Source organism: Momordica charantia, assembly GCF_013281855.1.
Source record: "Momordica charantia cultivar OHB3-1 chromosome 2 unlocalized genomic scaffold, Mcharantia_2.0 BLBB01000002.1, whole genome shotgun sequence".
Classification (NCBI taxonomy): domain Eukaryota; kingdom Viridiplantae; phylum Streptophyta; class Magnoliopsida; order Cucurbitales; family Cucurbitaceae; genus Momordica; species Momordica charantia.
The window spans coordinates 6,427,035-6,447,033 of record NW_028275160.1 but is presented as its reverse complement, the minus strand read 5'-3'; the positions used below and the strand labels follow the sequence as shown (position 1 = coordinate 6,447,033).

Genomic DNA, 19,999 nt, shown 5'->3' with positions numbered 1-19,999 from the left:
TGAGACGTTGTCCTTAGTGTTTCAACGCTACAGACGAATCGCCCAACTCGCACGCCTCCCTTGCGGTAGCGTCTCAATATTAAGAACTTTGTAGGTGACTTCTTTATTCTGTAGTGTTGAGTCACTCTGATGCAGCGTTTCAATACTACTTCTTTAAACGACGTGCCCATGTAGCTCCTTTTAATTTCTCTATTCCTTCTTCTTTCAATTATTCGCCGCTTTAATTGTGGTTAGGCTCCATCAATCCCAACAACTTCATTCGATAGAATTTTTTAAGATTTTAGCATTTAGGATCATGTACGTATTTTAGTACTTAGTATTAAGTATTTATTAAATACAAATTATGTACGTATTCTACACTCCCCATGTCCGAAACTCTCCCATTTCAAATTGTTAAAGAGATAATATCTTTGGAGGGCTGTTTTAGAAACTTATTTACACAAATGTCTAAAATTTTCTAATTTTACACTTTTAGATTTCTGCATGTAGGATTTTATTTTAATTTCGATTTTACCCTTATTTATTATATTTACATTTATTATAGTTATTTGTTTTTTTTTTGAAATATAAAAGATTTAATTCCATAAATTATTATCGTAATTCTTTAATTATTGTTGGCTCATACTAATTTTCAACACAAATCCCTTAATTCACTCATTCAAAATCTTAATTTACTCCTTCAAAAAGATTGATTTTCACTTAATTCACTCCCACATTGGTGCTCAATCTTCAAGGACAATTCACACAAACATCTTTTGAAGTCTCAATAAACATATCCACAATCAAAAAATATATTCAATATCACAGTATATATCCACTTATATATTCGCATATATACATTCAAAATCACTATAGTATATATCCGCATATCTGCATATATACAAGTTGAGTTATAAGATATATCCACTTATATATCCGCATATATACATTCAAAATCACTATAGTATATATTCACATATCCGCATATATACAAGTTGAGTTATAAGATATATCCACTTATATATCCGCATATATACATTCAAAATCACTATAGTATATATCCGTATATCCGCATATATACAAGTTGAGTTATAAGATATATCCTAATCAAACTCACTATAATATATATCCTCATATATACAATAGTTCACATGAAATCAGAAACCGAAAACAATCGTTGGAATATAAACCTTTCGATCAGGATAAACGAAGACAAACTGCTCTGACGACAAAGAAAAACGAAGGCGACCGGAGATGAAGGCAAGCAGACATCAGCTGAAGACGAAGGCATGCAGAAACGACTGGAGAAGAAGGAAGGACGAAAATCTCCTTTCGAACGAGATAAACGGAGATGGGCGACGGAGAAAAACGGAACCGGCCGGAGAGGAAGGTAGACAGAGATGGACGATCGGAGAAGAAGAACGGACGGTCGGAGGAAGAAAAGAAAAACGGACGATTGGAGGAAGAAGAAAGGGTTTCAAAAATGGATGGTTTTGAGAATTTTTGGGATTGTTTTATTTTGGAAAGTATAATTAGGTATTAAGGGATTTAAATTGTAACCTCCCAATTTATCAGATTTAAAAAATTATTTAATATTGAGGTGGATCGTTAAAAGGATATACTAGTAATTTGTTTAATGGGTACCATCCTTGTTTCATAACAAAAGTGTAAATTTTATATCTTTCAATTATTTTATGTAATTATAATTCCTAAATAGACTATCAATACTAATCCCAATCGCGAGATAATCATGTTGGAAGTGTGGCCATCATACTAAGTCCAATAAGCCCATTGGCCGACCGAACCATCTGAGTTGGGCCAATTGGCCCACTGGGCTTGGATGCGCGTTTCCTTAAAGATTACGAAACAGAACAGCATTGAAGAGAAACTTTTGTTTTCTGTATATATAAAATTGATATAATAAAATTAAAAATTTCCGGGTATAAGTTAAGTTTGTGAAGCAAAGGAGAAGGTTTTGCAGTTGTTGAAAGCTGAAACTCCACCAAGGCCTGCAATTGGCAAAAAATTGGCAGTAGTAGAAGATAAGATATTTAGTAAATGAAACGACGTCGGAAGTGGATCCGATCCGATGATTGAGATCTAACGTGTGTGGTGACTCACTCGTAATGGCGTGTCCCGAGTTGACTCACTGCTCACGCTCTGGCCTCTCTGTTCCTCTCTCGCAGCTATTTTCCCTTTCCTCTGCCCCTTTTCGTCTTTTCCACACATCTTCTTCTTCTCCGCAATCTGACGCTCCACCTCCCTCCACGTCATCATCGTCTTCTTCAATCCTCCTCGACCTGCTCTTCTCCTTAACCACAGTTATATATATAACCGCCTTCTGCCTAGGGTTTCCATTGCTTTTTTCTTTTTCCTTTTTTTATGTTTTCGCGACTTCTGTTCCGTTCCGGGTCGGGGTTTCTTAATTTGCGCTATGCTTCTTTGGTTGTTCAATCTAATCACGAATGAGGTATTTGTTCTATCCATATCTTTGCTGTTCCCAATTTTTTTCCTTTTTATTGCTTCTCCTTTAATGTTCGTGAATTTGTTGTTGTTTTTTTTTTCTTTTCGTGTTTTAATTGTTGAATTTATGTCTTTGTTGGGGTGAATATTGACATTCTTTCCTTGTTGTTTGGTGTTTTGGGGCGTGTAGGGTCTAGGTCGACTTGGTTGTGTTCCGGTTCGGAGTTGTTGAAATTTGATAGTCGGAGGAGTGAATTCGTTTTTGTTCTTTGTTATCTTGGGATTGATTCGGTTTCTATGTTCCATGGCTATTGAGAAGAACAATTTTAAGGTCTCGAGGTTTGACTATGAGTTGTCACCCGGTAGTAAGAAGAGCATATCCAGTGATGAGGATGAGCTTCAAAGGCGTACCTCCGCGGTAGAATCTGATGATGATGATGATGAGTTTGATGATGCAGATTCTGGGGCGGGGTCTGATGATTTTGATTTGCTGGAATTGGGAGAAACTGGGGTGGAATTTTGCCACCTTGGGAATCAGACTTGTAGCATTCCTCTCGAGCTGTATGATCTTCCGGGTTTGGAAGATATATTGTCAGTTGATGTATGGAATGAGTGTCTCAGTGATGAGGAGCGATTTAGCCTCTCTAAGTTTCTCCCAGACATGGACCAAGAGACATTTATGCTCACGCTAAAAGAGCTTTTTACGGGTAGTAACTTCCATTTTGGAAGCCCAGTAAAGAACTTATTTAGCATTTTGCAGGGGGGCTTATGTGAGCCCAGAGTTGCCCTTTACCGAGATGGTCTGAAATTTTTTCAGAGGCGGCAACACTATCATCTTCTGAGGAAGCATCAAAACAATATGGTTAGCAGCCTTTGTCAGATGAGAGATGCTTGGCTTAACTGTAGAGGATACAGCATGGAAGAGAGGCTCCGTGTCTTGAGTCTTACGAGAAGTCAAAAAAGTTTCAAGGATGAGAGGACTGAAGGTTTAGAAACTGACTCGTCAGAAAGAGTATCAGGTGAAGGATTTCATAGAAGGTTCAAGGACAAGAAAATGACTCCTAAAATACGCAACTTTTCTTCATATAATGCAAGTTCTAATTTAGATTTTCCATCAGGGGGTCAGTTGACTAATTTTGAGCCAACAGAATATGGAAAGCAGAATTCCAAGGGTACATTTAAGTTGGCTGGATCCAAGTTTCCTTCTGGAATGGAACCCATTCTCGGCCTTCCTTCAGCTTATCATGATTTGGATATGAACTCAAGGCCATATGGTTCTGTAGGTGATTACCCTCAACTGAGAAAGGTAGCTGGATACGATTCTGGCCCAATGCTTAGAATAAGGGATGAGACAAGGATCGGTGATGTTACTGAAGAAACAACCTACAGAAAGGGTACCCTACGGGATCGAAAGGCCCTACTCAGTGGTGGGATGGAGAAGGGGTTTCTAGAAGCTGGAAAGAGATATGAGGCTTTGAGGGGTAACATTTTTGACGATTTCATTGGCCTTCCTTTGTCATCGAAAGGTGATTTATATGGAAAGAACAAGAATTTAAATTTGTTTCCAAAGAGGGGTGTTGTGGCTGAAAAGCCAGTCAATACGAGGACATCCTACAATCCGTCCAAAAAAACCAAGTTGCCTGAAAATGCTCATTCAATTGGGGATCAGACTAAGTCTACAAAGGGCAGCATTTCTCAGATCCCACGTAAAGGTACTAAAGTTGACTCTGAAGATTTTGCTGGTTCCCTCCGACTTAACAAGACTCAAGGGAAGTCTTTTGTGATGGACCCATTGCTTAAAACTGCTGACTGGAACGTTAGGGGCAAGAAGTGGAAGACTGGTGTGGAACCTACTGATCTTGGTTACAAAGCATATAGATCTCCCTCACCTCAGGTAAATGAGGGACCTCTACTTTCTGAATTAAGAGCTAAACCGTCACAAAAGAAAAATAAAGGAAGATTTGTTCAGAAAGGGGGACCAGACCCTGCTTCCTCCAAAGGAAACAAAAAGTATGTTAGAGGTGAAGAAACAGAATCGGACTCATCAGAGCAGTTTGAAGATGATGAGGATAGCAATCCTTTATTGAGGAGCAAGTTGGCCTATCCTAGTGTAATGGAAATTTCACAGTCTTCGTTGTTGAATTCTGGCCTAGACGCTAAAAAGGTCAAGTATGTCAAAAAAGATATTAAGGAGCACATGGGTAGTCTTGATTCGATATCATACTCCAAAAAGAAGGGCAATAAATCTCCTCAACATGGATATGCATTTACTGGAGTTAATACTATGAAAACGAAGCAGGGGAAGATTCAAGACTCTGGTTCTTTCCAAGACCTATCCTCCAAAGTGTCAGGAAAGAGCTACCTCCCAGTTTTGGATAAATTCAGTGATGATGATGATGACGACGACGATGAAGGAAAGAAAAATTTCAAAATGTTCAATAATGGCCAGTTGCAATCAGAATCTGGCAAAAGGTTATGTAAATCATCATCTAAGGCCTTCATTACCGAGGGAAAGCAGAAAGGCAAGGGTAACCTTGATCTTTCAGTAACGCAGTCAAGAAATCTGCATGATTATGCTGTTGACGAGGAAGATGATTCCCATGAGATGAGGTTATTTGAAGATGATTATGGGGCTGATAGACTCGCACAGGCAGCAGGGCTGCAAAGTGAATCATTTATGGGCATGTCCTGTGAAAGATCTGATGGTCCCTTACTAGTATGTAACTCAGTAAAGAAGAAAAGGAAAGTGAAAGGGGACGTGACAGAAATGGATAGGAAGGATGAAGGTGAATTGCAGAACGACACCCTTCAACAAATTAAAGATTCTACTTCATCGAAGAAAAAAACAAAGAAAAGACAGAAGGCTGACAGTTGTAGTTCTGATGTGGGCACATCTGAGCCACCTGCTACAGAAATGGGGACAGTGGATATGGAGCTGGAAACCAAGCCTCAGAAAAATTCATTCCCGTTGATTACACCTACAGTTCACACTGGATTTTCATTCTCGATCATACATCTTCTTTCTGCAGTTCGCCTGGCCATGATCACTCCTCTTCCAGAAGATATGCTAGAACCCATAAAGGAGAAGAAGAAAAGGCATGAGGGAGACATTGCAGTAGATCTTTCTCATGATAATAAGGTGGATGTGAATAACTTAGAACAGGCTGAGGAAGTAAATGTTCCTTCACTAACAGTTCAAGAAATAGTTGATCGTGTGAAATCTAACCCTGGGGATTCTAGTATTCTTGAGACACAAGAACCACTTCAAGATTTGGTGAGAGGGGTCCTGAAGATATTTTCGTCTAAAACAGCTCCTTTAGGAGCAAAGGGCTGGAAGATGCTAGCAGTTTATGAAAAATCAACAAAAACATGGTCCTGGATTGGGCCAGTTTCTCGAAGTTCATCAGATTATGAGGCCATTGAAGAGGTGACGTCACCTGAAGCTTGGGGTCTTCCCCATAAGATGCTTGTTAAGTTGGTCGACTCCTTTGCTAATTGGCTTAAAAGTGGTCAAGAAACTCTTCAACAAATAGGAAGTCTTCCTGCACCACCTGCGTCTTTAATGCAGTTCAATGTTGATGAGAAAGAAAGGTTTAGGGACTTGAGAGCTCAGAAGAGTCTTAATACTATTAGCTCTAGTACTGATGAGGTGAGGGCCTACTTTCGTCGGGAAGAAGTTCTTAGGTACTCGATTCCTGATCGTGCTTTCTCTTACACAGCAGCTGATGGTAAAAAATCCATTGTTGCTCCCTTAAGAAGGTGTGGTGGCAAGCCTACTTCAAAGGCACGGGAGCATTTCATGCTGAAGAAAGATCGCCCGCCACATGTCACAATTCTCTGTCTTGTGAGAGATGCTGCTGCACGATTGCCAGGAAGTATTGGCACCAGGGCAGATGTGTGTACGTTGATAAGAGATTCACAATATGTTGTGGAAGATGTCTCTGATGCACAGGTAAATCAAGTTGTTAGTGGTGCATTGGACCGATTGCATTATGAACGAGATCCTTGTGTGCAATTCGATGGTGAAAGAAAACTGTGGGTTTATTTGCATAGAGAACGAGAAGAAGAAGATTTTGAGGATGATGGTACTTCTTCTACCAAGAAGTGGAAGCGGCCTAAAAAGGATGTCATTGAGCAATCATCTGACCATGGACTGGTGACAGTAGCTTACCATGCATCTGGAGAACATACTGGATATGACATTGGCTCTGATCTCAACACAGAGCCTCCATGTATTGATGATGTTAAAGGAATGGAACAAATTTATGGTGATGCGAGGCAAAATCTGGAGCACAGCGTAGACACCAATCATGGGTCCGATCATGATGATATGTGTCAAGGTCAAAAGATTATGAAGGCTTCTAAACCTATAGAAGAGACGAAGTTGATATGTCAAGAAAATTCAACTAATGAAGATTTTGATGATGAAGCATTTGGGAGAGAAAGGCCGGTTGGATTGCTAAGTGCAGGCATATCATAATGAGCAACACAGGTAGTTGTCAGTCTGGTATTAACTTTTGGAATTTGGATGGTACACTTCCTGTATGAATTAGAGCGTCTTTAGTATTTAATGTTATGGATTGAATATCTGCCTTCCTTCTACCTGTTACATTGTTTTGTCTATAAAAGGTTTCTTATCCAAAAAAAGTTATACATTGTTTTGTTAGTCTGTATAATAAATGCTTTTAGTTTTATATTTTAAGGCTATTTCCTATTAGTAAAATCGATTTGTTATTTAGATGAAAGAAGGTATTTGAGGTAAATTATGTAAATTATCCAAATAAAAAATGAATGAAGGTTACTTTGTGAACTTGTGTTTTCTTCAAGTAATCTCTCTGTGGAATCACTCCTTTTTCCATGCATGTTTCCCACGAGCATCTCGGTGACAACACTTTCATCCGGTGTAATAAGTAGAATTTTTTAGTGGGATTTCCGGTATCCTTGTATTGTTATGGTTCCATTTTGCTATTTTCTTTTTGAATTTTCTGTTGATTTACTGCTTCCTGCTTCTGCTTATACATGAATTCATTAGATTAATAAATGTTGCTCTCAAGTGAGACCGATTCTATATAAAGCATTATGAAAGGGCGTTGGTCAAAACTATTATTTTGGTAAAGTCGAAATGGAAGTGGAAATAGGTGTGTTTTGAAATTTGGACCTCTAATGACCAAGAGCTATGTTTTGGAATGTGAATTGCCAGAAAAGATGTGTTCTTAACTTGTCTTGGGTTTGAGCATGGCATTAAGCTTCTTATCTTATTAAGCTGACAGTGCATTTAATATGCTTTACTATTTGACGATGTATGGTTCCAATGTCCAAGTACTAACCAGTTTCCCACTCGTTTATTCTGCAGAGTTAATTTGTGTTCTCTTGGCTGAGACTTATGACAAATTGAAGTTGCACTATTTTTGCATTTACAAGTGTATATTGATTTGCCTTGGTGCACGATAGATAGATAGAGATAGACATGCATCTAAGCTTAAGGACCTTGACAATGTCTAATAGCACAGGTAGATATTTTGTTTACATGTAGATTAGTTACAAAAAAATATTCTCTCTCTCTCTCTGAAGTGTAAATGAGAAAACAGGCCAATTTCACAAATTTGGTTGGTCTTCTACATATTTATTAATTAGAAGTAGAAAAGGAATTCTTTTGCTCCCCTACATACTTGTTGCATTCAAGCTGCAAAATCAAAGATCAGAAAGCTTAGATTGGCATTTGACAGTACGATCAAAAACCGAATCAACCAGGTATGTAGAAACTCAACTCCCTCTACGTTTCTCGGTCCTATGATCGATGGGTGGCATGATTTTTGTCTTCTCTGTTATGATAGAATTGAAAGATTCTCCTGTAGGTTTGAGTTCTGCTGCTGTTGTGTATATATCTGCTGAACATGACAGTCTATTCTCTACCATTTGGACCTTATAGAGCACTGTATTTAGGCATCAAAATATGATAGTGATAGAATTTTGGTTTCTCTGCAACCAAAGAGTCGTTAAGGCCTTGATTTTTTATAATGGAGAAGCCCCTTTATGCAGTTTCAACCAAACCGTCCTTGAAGTTTCCTCCATAGTTGAGGCTGCTTCTGTACTGTTTTGAAACGTGTCAAAAAGAAGCCCCCCACCCAGTTGAAGTTCTATACCAGAATATCACCATAGAAATTTATAGGTTTTAATGCTATCTTTAGTTTTGAAACCATTTTGATTAGCCCCTTAAATTAAACCAGAAACAGTGGGTTTATTTGGAAAGGCAACATTTATGTTGTTTATTTGACAATTGTTTTCATATACACACTTTTATGTTTTTTATTTTAAGAATAATCTTTGGGTTAAATTTTCGATTACAATTGAAAAGTTATCCGAACAATTATTTATTCTTAAAATAGTAAAGTAAAAGTGTTATTCAAAATAGTGATGAACAACTCCACATTCGTTTCGTTGATGGGCACCTTATGATTAAAGACTGACAAACTCTCGAGAAAGTGAAATATTGAAGCTGATCCACACTCGTAATCGTATGCATACTATTATTTCAAAAAGCAAGTCTTCAATTCTCATCCAAAAGGTTGATTAATTTCAAAGCATAGAGTTATTCTCCTCCTTTTAATGGAAATAACATACACATGAAAGTGACTCTTATATGCCTTTGCCTTATCTTCATGGGCTTCGACTCACTAATTATTCTTTCAACTTGCCCTTTCACCCTTTTTTTCTTCCTCTCTTGAAATAAACTCAGCTCACTTCTGGAAATGACCCTTTGATGTGGAAAACCCACACGGTTCTCAACCCACTATTTATAGGTCTAATACTATTTTGGTCTCAGTATTCTTTATTTCATTTTAGGTCAAAGTGAGTATAGCTTAGCGGTAATTGACATATCCAACGAAGAGGTTGTGAGTTCAATTTCCCACTTTTACATGTTGTACTAAAAAAAGCTTTAGTTCATTTTAATCTCTATACTTTCAAAATTTTTGTGTTGGTCCCTGGACTTTTAAAAAGTGACAATTTGGTTCCTACTTGATTTAACATAAAGTTTATACACAATAGAAATACTTTAATATAAATTTATGGTTACATTTCAAGAAATTAAATGATTAAAGTGTTCTATGCTAAAATTTTGAATGAAATAAGTGAGAAAAAATGAAAGTGAAAGATGAAAATAATCATGTTTTTAAAAGTACAGTGACCAAAACGAACATTTCAAATGACCAAAATTGTCTTCTCTGGGCATCTCCGGGTTAAATCAACCTGTATCTGATTAAACTAATCTTTTTGTGTTCCATTTCCTGATATGGGCATCTCTAAAATTGCCTTTCGAACATATTAGTTGGAGGAGATGAAGGAAAATACCAAAACTTTCTGAGAGAGGCCCCCATGGAAGAAGTGGAGAATACTGTTTTGAGAGACTTAGTTTCCAGCTTTGAATCCCAATTTCATCACAAACATGCTTTTGGGTCGCACCCCATTTTCATTTTTGGCCACAACCATAAAAAGTACCCACATTTTCCCCTTTTCTATTCTCAATTGAAATGGAACTAAGCAAACAGTGAGATTTTTTTCCTTTTTTATTTTGTGGGTTCAAGAGCTGAGGAAAGGGAAGGGAAATGGAAAGGGTAAGTAGTTAAAAAAAAGACCAACCAATGAACGAAACGTAAAAAAGGGCACTTAGTTGGTGTTGTGTGAGTGAAGTCTTCATGGCAATCTATTGGTTTCCGTAAGTTTTCATTTTTTTAAGTGATATATTATATAAGAAAATACTATGCTCTTTATGGGTGAGTACCAATCTTATCTTCATCGTCTTTTAATGCCAAAATATGCCTAAGTCTCGAGGTGTGACCTGTCATGTCGGCGAGAGAGGTCGGGAGCAAACTTCTCCGAGGTACCTGCAGGGACAGGTAAGCCACTCCGACGTTCAAGTTAATACAGTATCTGAATTTAGATAGATTAGTTTCAGACAGATTCTTCGTACCTGGATTGGTGGGATGGTAGTGTACTTATAGCCATCAATGGGAGTAGCTATCTATCCCATTAGGATATTTCCATGCTCGGACTATGCTCATCTGACAGACCATTGGTCCGTGCACGTCCCTGGATCCTTACGTGCTTCAAGATGGGGTTTGGTATGCCTTCTTCTGTGTTGGAGTATTTGACCCCGACCTGTCAGGTCGAATTTGGTGGACATTACCCAACAGATCGACCATTAGAAGTTTGCCTACCAATACCGTCATTAAATATTTGATAATTAAAAGAGAGAAATGCAAAAACAGATTTTTTTGAAAAGAATAGCCGCTCGTTAATTTTTCAATAGAAGAGAAGAAGATATCGAAGGAACCCTTGAAAGATCCTTCTTTGACTTCCATTCCCTCCCCCTTGAGGTTACTTTTAATCTTGATCCAAATTGACAGCCATTTGGGTTTCTTTTTCTTCCCATGGTTGTTTGAATCAATGGTATTTAAAAATGCTTTACAATTAATTGCTTTACAATATTGTTGGAGTAAGGATGTACTAATGTAGTCTAAGTCTAGTATTTACTATTATTAGATTTTTCATTACCTATTTAGCTCTATAATGTTTGAAGAAAATATCACGTAAGAAAATTATTTATATTTAGAAATGATTTAAGAACATTTTTAGAAGATTCGACTAAATTATAAAGGGGGATTTATTTATTTATTTTTTAATAAAAAGAAACTATATCGGACAATAAGATTGAAACTAATATGTGATTAAATTTTAAAAAACATTCCTAGAAAAAATATTAAAAGCTCATTTGTTAAGGCTTTTAGTTGCCTGTAGCTATTCTTGCTTTTTCTTTCTCATTTTCTAAGAAATTTTTTTAAAGTTTGGTAAAAATTTTGGAAACACGAAATAAATTTTTTTTGTTTCTCACCCTTGTTCCTATTTTTTTCCAAAGTATAAATACAGGCATTATTTTACCATTCTTAACTTATATAATTCATAAAAAATATCAAAAAGTAAATGTAATATACAAGTTTTGAATATTTAATTTTAAAAAACAATTTGCATATAAAACTTTTACTTTTTTTAATTAAAATTTTAGAGAATAAGAAACATGGACATTTTAATTTATTTTTCAATTAAACAAAAAAAGTAAAACACAAGAAACATAGAATAGCTACCAAAAGAAAATGAAAAACAAGAAATAAAATTGTTTGTCAAACAAATTATAAATAGTCAACTTAAACATAGTTTAATAATTAATATATTTCTATATCTATTAAATTAGAGTGATAGGCTTATAAAGTGCTCAATAAGTCAAAGATTCTGTTCGGAATCAAACTCGAAAGTTGCATAAAAATATTAGATATTTTTTAAAGTTTATAGACCAATTAGATAGAGCATTTAAAACTTAAAATTTTATTAGATATTTTTTGAAATTCAGCAGCCTATTAGAAATAACAACCACAAAAGTTTAGAGACAAAGTTTTATAATGTGATATTCTAAAAGATTAATAAAAGAGAAAAATATCACTAACTCGTAGCTATAAAAATTTAATTAATTTTTTAATTTTTTAAAAAATAAGAAAATATATATCCATGTTTATGCTAATTAAATTACTTTCGGTAAATAGCGGAGCAATTTTCCGTTACCATACCATACCAAGCGAGAGCATTTTTCTGTTAAATTTTCGAAAATAATAATAATAATAATAATAATTAAAGAGGGTAATAAAAGTCAACGATATTAAAAAGAGAAGAAAAGAAAGAAAAAAACACGTGGCGTGATATTCCACGTCATCGTTCAGAACTCACACAGTATAAGTAGTCCCTCAGGCCGCGTTCACTCGCATTCATCCTCCGGCCTTGTGAGCTTCGGTTTCGCATTCCGTCACGCGCCGGCCGCCGTCTCCTCCGCCGAATGGACTTCTCCGTCTCCCCCTCCGCCGTCCTCGCGGGCCTTGATTTTGACTGGTTGCCCGAGTCGACGAAGCTCAACTCCCAACTTTCCGGCAGTTGCGGCGACGGTTCACCGACTTCTCCGCCGCAACCGCAACCCCTAATTACTCCGCCACCCTCTAATTATAATTATATTAATAATAATTATATAATTCACCAAACCCTTCCCTTCCTCACCCCTTCTTCTTCTAATTCTCTCACTCTCCATTCCAATTGCAATGAGCTCCTTCAACGCACCGTTTCGTCCACGTCATCGCCTCCCTCCGCCGGCCCCGACAATCTGCTCAAACCCTCGTTCTTCGCCGCCGCTGATTTTCAGGTGAGCTTCATCAAATTATTGTAACTTCAAAATCACTAAAATTCTCCACCACCAAGATCAATGAAAAAATATATATTAAATTAAATGTAGTGACCACAATATAACAATATATAGTTTTTAATTTTTCTTTCATTGACATACAACATAAAATTTGACAGCCTTGAAATTTCTTTTTATTTATTGTATTTCTCTTTTTTTTTTCTTATTACTGATTGATAGCACATAAATATTGATATTTTTTCAAAAGGGCTTGATACAAGTTTAAAATTTGTCTGATACAAATTTAAAAATATAATTTTTAATTTTTGCTATCATACATCTAATAGTATAGTGTATGATTTCCTCTCAAATTTATTTCTTGTTAATTGCTTGCATTATGAGATGATTGACCTCCATGCAAAGGATCATTAAAAAAAAAATGGCTTTTCACGAACCCAAAGAGTTTTTTTTTTTTCTCTCTCTTTTTTGTTTCTTTCTTCGTGATGGGATTTTTTAATTTCAGAATGAATTGTATCATGACAAAATATTAAAATAAGAAGCATATATTATAATATATTGTGACATGGGTTTTGAAGAATAATAATTGTTTAAAAATGGGTTATGGCAGAAGAAGAATCAGAGAGCAGAGAGTCCAGTTTCTTGTGAAAGTAGCATCACCATTGAAGGGATGAGCAGAGCATGTCGGTACAGTCCAGAGGAGAAGAAGGAAAGAATTGAAAGATATAGAACAAAAAGAAACCAGAGGAACTTCAACAAGAAGATTAAGGTAATTCATATTCTTCTTTATCTGCCCCTACTTGGAAATTTTATGGATTAATTCTCTAGAATAATTCACCCCCTTATTGTACCTACATATAATTTCATAGATTCTAGATGCCAACAACTATAGAACTTGTTTTCATTATTGTCATTTATAACTTTCACGTTTAATAATTCAATTATTATTAGTGCATACAGTTTAGAGGATAATATAATGTTTAGGTTGTATGTTTTGCAATTATATTCTTCATTATATGTGGGTACTTGTACTTGTGTGTTATTTCAATTTCATCCTCTTTTTGCTTTTGTCACATCTAGCATTATGAGAAGCTCCAAATCACCCCTTTTATTCGCTCTCTCTCATTTTATTTTAAAGGTTTGAAAGGTCATTTTCTGATATTTTAAAACCATCCCTAAATTGGATTCTAATGATAGGACAATCAATCCTTCCTCTAATCAACATAATTGAATCGAAATTTTGTAGGTATAACTCATTGTTTTCTTAAAGATTCTGGCTGATAATAACTGGGTTTTGTTGCAGTATGCTTGTAGGAAGTCGTTGGCCGACAGTCGACCACGGATCAGAGGAAGATTTGCAAGGTACAACGACGACGTCGTGAAGAATTATCCAGTGCAATGGAGTAGTCATGGGCGAGAGGAGGAGGAGGAAGAAGAAGAGGCAAATGGTGGTGATAATTGGATCAAGTATTTTATGGATGCATATTCTGCGAACCTTATTCCATGAATCTCACACAACAAGAAGAATAATAACAATAAATGTAGTTGCAAGCAATCGGCCTCTTCCATTTTGACTGCCTTTCAATTGCGTGAGAGTTCAATATTTTACCTCTTTTGGCTTCCTTCTTTTTTTCTTCCTCTTTTTTGGAGATGTATGGAAAAGAAAAGGCTTCTGAGTTAGCTTAAATAAGTATATTAGTGTTAATAATGATGAAGAGAATGATGTTAATTGGGTTGTGAATACTGAATATGAGGGCCTTTTTTGTACCTTTTTATCTTCTAATCAAATAATGGGACTCTTTTTCAAATTTTTTGTGAAAAGGACTTGACATTGATGGGTATGTATGTAGTAGCTGGGTGGGGCTGAAAATTGCGCTCTTCTTGGAATTGATTCGAGCCTCTGATAAACGCCAAGATAAGTCAAAAAGATGGAGAGAATTTCAGTCCCTGTCATATAGAAAGAGAACAGCAAAATGGATTGCAACTTAGTTTGGTGACAGTCGCAATCCAAATTTCATTCCATTACGCCCTCCAAATTAAAAAAAAAAAAAAAAAAAAAAAAAAAAAAAAGTTGTTAGCTAGCTTATTCAGCACACATTCCCCTGCATAAATTACATTGATTTCTCAATATCTAAACATAACTTTAGAGAATAGAGAATGTTTTCAAGTGATTAAAAGTACTTAAAAGCATAGCACTTAATTGGGTTTTCTTCAAAAGTGTACCTAAAGGTACTGGTTACTCTTTTAACTATGCACATGTAATCTGGTAATCTGATTTTCTTCAAAAGTGTACCTAAAAGTACTAGTTATCCAAACTTTTGCCTCGGTATAGTAAGAATATGAGAACTTGTGATATCACCTACCATGAGATCTTACATTTAAGTCCTGTGCTAGCCAAAGTGTTGCTTAACGCAGACAACAAATTTCAATTATAGAGATACGGGATTGATTTCATAAAATAAATAAAAATAAAAAGTCTACAGTTGGATCACGGTGGGCCAATTGGTTGGTTGTTCATGTGACTGAATGATGAGCTCAAACTTCTCTCACTAACATAAATGGTACAAGACTTAGGGATAAAAGCTATTAAATTAATTATTATGTGTGTCTAATAGAAGCACTCCACCTAAAAGTACTTTTTTCTTTTTGTTATTATGAGCTTAAAATTTATATCTGTATTTCTTCTCTAACAAAAACAAAAAGTAAAAAGAAAGATAAAATTGCTTATACTCTACGTAGGATAATTAAAGGAGATTTGAACCCTACGGCATTCTGTTCTCTTCCCTCTGTAATACTAAAAAAGTAATAACCCGAAATGGGAAGAGGGTGAATTTCGATGGAAATTTATTAGGTAATTTTGGTGCTGAAATAAGCCCAACCCCAACACAGACGATCATCTATTTTTTTGAAAGTAGAGAGAGAGGGGGAACATTTTGACATTCGATAGCAATAAAAAATTCATTGACATCAATTGGAGCAAAATGTATACCGAAGTGTAGTAAACAAAAGTGAATAATACCAACCGAGTAAAACCAAAGAAAAGATTACTGATAGCATTTAATTTTTCGGACCTTCTTGAAGGCTAAAGGATTGATTAACCGCTTGAATGGAAGCTTTAATGCTGGATGCTGTCTCCTCCGTTTTGCTCGGTTTTTCCCTGCATTTACTAGTTTTGAAACAGAAAATCAGGCACTTGATGAAAACTTGACTCAAATTTTCATGGTTAACTATGAATACATAATAAAGTTCAATAAAAATTGAGGTTTCAGTTGGTTTGTCCCCAGCTAAAAGTCTTCAGAACAAAAAAATTAGTATACAGGAAAGAGTGATAATAATCTGTGAAGTTAAATTGAAGAAGTGAGCTTGATGGTTGTATTATACGTCTAAATTTTTTATGCGGGGTAAACGTAAATCTTAACATTAACACCTTTTAATATGAATGGAAGTTTAAAGAAAATAAATTCAAGTATTCAAATCAAAAGAATAAAAGCTGAAGATGGAGGACAACAGTCACAAATAAACAAGCTTCCATGTACCTGTTGACATCACACCAGACAAAGGCTGATCTGAAGAAAACCGTGTGATCTGAGGATCTGCTTCTTCGCATTTTTGCTCTTCCGTTAACACCTGAGAGATTTGTTGTTGTCGAGTTGAGATTAAATAATCATCTTTTATGTCGCTCATGGAACAAGACCCAAGAGAAGAAACCTGATCCTCGGGTTCCCCGAGTCTTGTACCAAGTAAACATTCTTCAGCTGTAAATGTATCATCAATTACCGTAGACATATTCTTTTGATTTTCTGAAACCAAATTACTCAAACTTTGGTCCCTCAACATATTTTCTGAACCAGACAATATATCAGAGCTTTCTAAAGCATACTTATTCTGATGGGAATCAACATCCTCTGGCATTTTAAAAGTTTCTTCTCCATCATTGCCGGAAACAACAGCTAATACATCTCTGGTAGATGTAGGAGAATGTGCAAGCTCATCTGTCGTTGCTACATTTAACTCGCTACTAGACAAAAGGTTTTGCGGTTGCACGTTATCAATCTCCATTTCAATTGGTTCTTCCTGCATGGAGGTTTTGGGCTGCACAATTTCTTCAACGGTACTTTTCTCTTCCTCAGAATTACTTGAAAGTTTTCCTGCATCACCATGTGAAGGTAAAATTTCAAAGCTTTCAATTACAGAAAATCGACAATCTGATGATATAGAACAGTGTTCTCCATCAAGAGGATGGGACTGCTGTATTACTCCATTTTCTGCAACTGGTGGCTCAATGACATCAGCAACATGCGACGAGTCTCTGTTATCATTCAGTGACAGTCTTACTTCAGAGTCTGAAATTACATTCTTGACTAGAAAACCTTGCGGTGGCATGTTATCAATGACTGAAGTGAAGTCAATGGCTTTCACATTTTTTGATTCTTTATTAGAGGCAGCAAAAGATTTAGCCATATCATCCAATAGCAAATCACCCTCACCACTTGCTATAGGATCCCATTTGAACAAATCCACTGACCAAGGGTCGTTTGGATCTAATTTATCATTTGATGATATCCTTTCAACTCGAATTGTCTCCTTGTAGAACTGCTTTCTCTTGAGAGCATTAGCTATAAGATTCCTGAAATGCAGTACATATGAAGAACACATAAACATCAATTGGTACCTTTTGCAAATTACAGGGCTTCTTTTTATTAACTTTTCAAGGCACTCATACCTACAATTTTTTGAGACTGCAGCTTTTGCCCTTTCCATAGAGACACCAAGCAATGATGACAAGTTTGCAACATCGTAAGGCCCTCTGATTTCATTGACAGAGGAGGCAGCACTGGATAATATGAGATTTTTTCCTTTTGTCCAATCCACCAACAACTGAAAGTTCAACAGGCTAAAGCTCAGATGATAAGACTAGCTCATCGCAATAAGAAATAAATGTAGCTCCAACTCCATATGTAACAAAAACGATGTATTATGAAAATAACACCAAGTATAATACAAATACCCAGAGCATACTGCTTCTAGCAGACCACTGGTCCACTACAATATTTTAACGACTTCAAATGGAGAAAAAAAGTGTACTTTTGCATAAGAAAATCGACATTAATAAAGCAAGTAACAACATAGGCAGTCCAGAGATAGACCTTTGTCAGCTAACTAACTTTCAGGACATAATTCCTAGGAACGAACTAGAACAATAGTGCATATTCAACAATAAGGAGCAATCGTGATCGTCACATAAAAATAAATTTGGGATCCCACGAGGCAGTAATATGCCGTACAAACTTTCATCTCACCTTAGCAGTGGATATCATTTGCCTCCTTTCATGAACATCCAAAAGAAGATCAGAGTACATAAGTTCAAAGTAAACTCCACGCTGCATGAAAAAAAGAAAATTGTCAGAAGTTAGATATCAATCGCCACTGACCAATAGTATGATGCATTTATTTATGACCATAAGAATTCAAGTAAATCAGAACACGAGAGTTAATGATTGACAAACCTGAATTGCAGATTTAATCAGACCTTGCTTCAACCTGAAAGGAAGTTTCTCCGCAAAATCAATGGCAATTATATCTATCTACGTGATGAAAAACACAGTTAATATGACAAAATTGTGAAATCAATGCAAGTATAATAACTTATAATTAGAAAAAAGCAAACATACTACCTAACTTATGCAAGTACTAATCTCTCTCAACGCCAAATAAGATCATTGAATAATCCAAACGATTGCTAGATTTTACAGCAACCAAACAAAACATATACACAGACAAACCTCCAATTTCTCGCAAGCCTGCTCGAAAGCATGCTGATTAAGAGGCTTCACAGCAATCAAATCGTAGGTCTTCAGAAGAATGTTGCCAGAATTGACGGCCAGAACCTCCGGCAAACTGTTCAGACAAATAGTAAGACGCGTATACTGGCGGAAAGGAGAGGAGCGCGGGACGCCGAGGATTTCGCGGTGGAACTCTACGGAGGCAGAGAATGATGGAAGGATATTGTGGAGCGATGAGGCGTTGAGGAGGGGGATAGAACAGCGGTCCTGATCGGACATCACTCCTTTGATCGTACGGTTGTAGGCGATACCAGAGTAGCCAAGCTCCATGAGTTTCGCCACAATCCTGATGCGATTAGCCCTACTGGAAGGTGAGGATGAATGCTCGTCGTAAGGTATATTGAGGTCGAAGAAACCCATGGCTATGGCGAAAAAAGCTTTGAACTGAAGAACAGGGTTTAAGCAGGCAGGAGACTTAAACTTCGTAAGGCTCTCTGAGAAGCAAGAAGAAGATAGACCGAGGGTTTAACGGTGACAACAAAACTCGGAACTCGGTGTCGGAGACTCCGAATTGGGCCGATGTATGGGCCCGCACTTCAAAATTCAGCCCAAAAAGAGGACACTATACCTGATGTTGGGCTCGGAGAAATCCAGCAAGTACAGGGCCAACCCAAATATTACCACCACTATGGGCCCATGTTTTAAGCCCAAATAGAGGACTCAATCTCTATTGATTGGGCTCGGAGATCCATTAGCAACAAAATGCCGACCCAAAATTCCCACCAAAAAAAATTTTAAATCGATTAAACTACCTATTTTCAATTAAAAAGTCTTGAGTCTGAATCTCTACCTCATATATATTTAAATTTTAAATATCCATTATGTCATCCAATTATTAAAATGGGAATTGAACTAATTATTAGTATTACTACGTAAAGATTGCTCCGAATGCAACATAAAGTTAGCCCCTAAGAAACTTTACTTCTGAGAAGTTTTCACAAATCTCCTCCGTGCTATATCTCATCACTAGAATCTTCCTTTCCAATTTGTTAAACTAAGATCAAATTGATTGTGCTATCAATTTACGTTTTCAATTTCATTCACTCGTGAGTCGATGACTTTAATTTATATATTTTTCAATAGTTCAACAAACACCACTTGGCTCGACTATAAAAAATCAAACAGAAGTCTAAATTTTGAACCAAATACAAGTTTAGTTTACCCCGATTGTTTCGTTATAAGAACGCCATAATAAAATGATGGGAAGATCGCAATTCGAATTGGGATGGATATCAGAGAAGCTACTTTGGTAAGAGTTTGATTGGGAGGTTTCATAGAAGCAAAGCAATGAAAGGTGAAAATTGTATAATTTGTAAGTATTATTGAAGAAGAGGAGAGAGAGGCAGAGCTGTGGGAGCAGCTTGGACTGCCATGATTACGCACCATTCTGATGCAATGAGTGTTGTTCATTTAACTTTGCTTAAAATGTTGGCAACTTTACTCTAAGTAGCATAATTCATTTATAAATTAATATATATAT

The 19,999-nt window shown here is 36.3% G+C and overlaps 3 protein-coding genes across 4 annotated transcripts; 2 read left to right on the top strand and 1 right to left on the bottom strand.

Annotated features, from left to right (window-relative positions):
* The first annotated feature begins 1,954 nt into the window (after positions 1–1,954).
* On the top strand, positions 1,955–8,106 carry LOC111015416 (nuclear factor kappa-B-binding-like protein). Its single transcript, XM_022290429.2, has 3 exons — positions 1,955–2,449; positions 2,633–6,934; positions 7,796–8,106. Exon 2 carries the CDS (start codon positions 2,747–2,749, stop codon positions 6,920–6,922), a length of 4,176 nt encoding a protein of 1,391 aa, XP_022146121.1. The 5' UTR covers positions 1,955–2,449; positions 2,633–2,746; the 3' UTR covers positions 6,923–6,934; positions 7,796–8,106.
* A 4,134-nt stretch (positions 8,107–12,240) lies between these two features.
* Positions 12,241–14,635, top strand: LOC111015406 (zinc finger protein CONSTANS-LIKE 5). The gene is made up of 3 exons (XM_088121250.1): positions 12,241–12,679; positions 13,287–13,445; positions 13,980–14,635. The coding sequence occupies exons 1-3, from the start codon at positions 12,323–12,325 to the stop codon at positions 14,181–14,183; spliced, it is 720 nt and encodes a 239-aa protein (XP_087977376.1). The 5' UTR covers positions 12,241–12,322; the 3' UTR covers positions 14,184–14,635.
* Positions 14,636–15,596: 961 nt separating this feature from the next.
* Positions 15,597–18,969, bottom strand: GAF1 (Polymerase/histidinol phosphatase-like protein). 2 transcript variants are annotated; one of them, XM_022290616.2, is made up of 6 exons: positions 18,460–18,969; positions 18,184–18,261; positions 17,977–18,057; positions 17,400–17,554; positions 16,213–17,303; positions 15,597–15,842 (listed from the first exon to the last, which is right to left on the bottom strand). In XM_022290616.2, exons 1-6 carry the CDS (start codon positions 18,877–18,879, stop codon positions 15,721–15,723), a joined length of 1,947 nt encoding a protein of 648 aa, XP_022146308.1. In that variant the 5' UTR covers positions 18,880–18,969; the 3' UTR covers positions 15,597–15,720. The 2 variants fall into 2 exon arrangements, with proteins under 2 accessions (XP_022146308.1, XP_022146309.1); XM_022290617.2 differs by having other exon boundaries at positions 15,597–15,833.
* Positions 18,970–19,999: the final 1,030 nt, after the last annotated feature.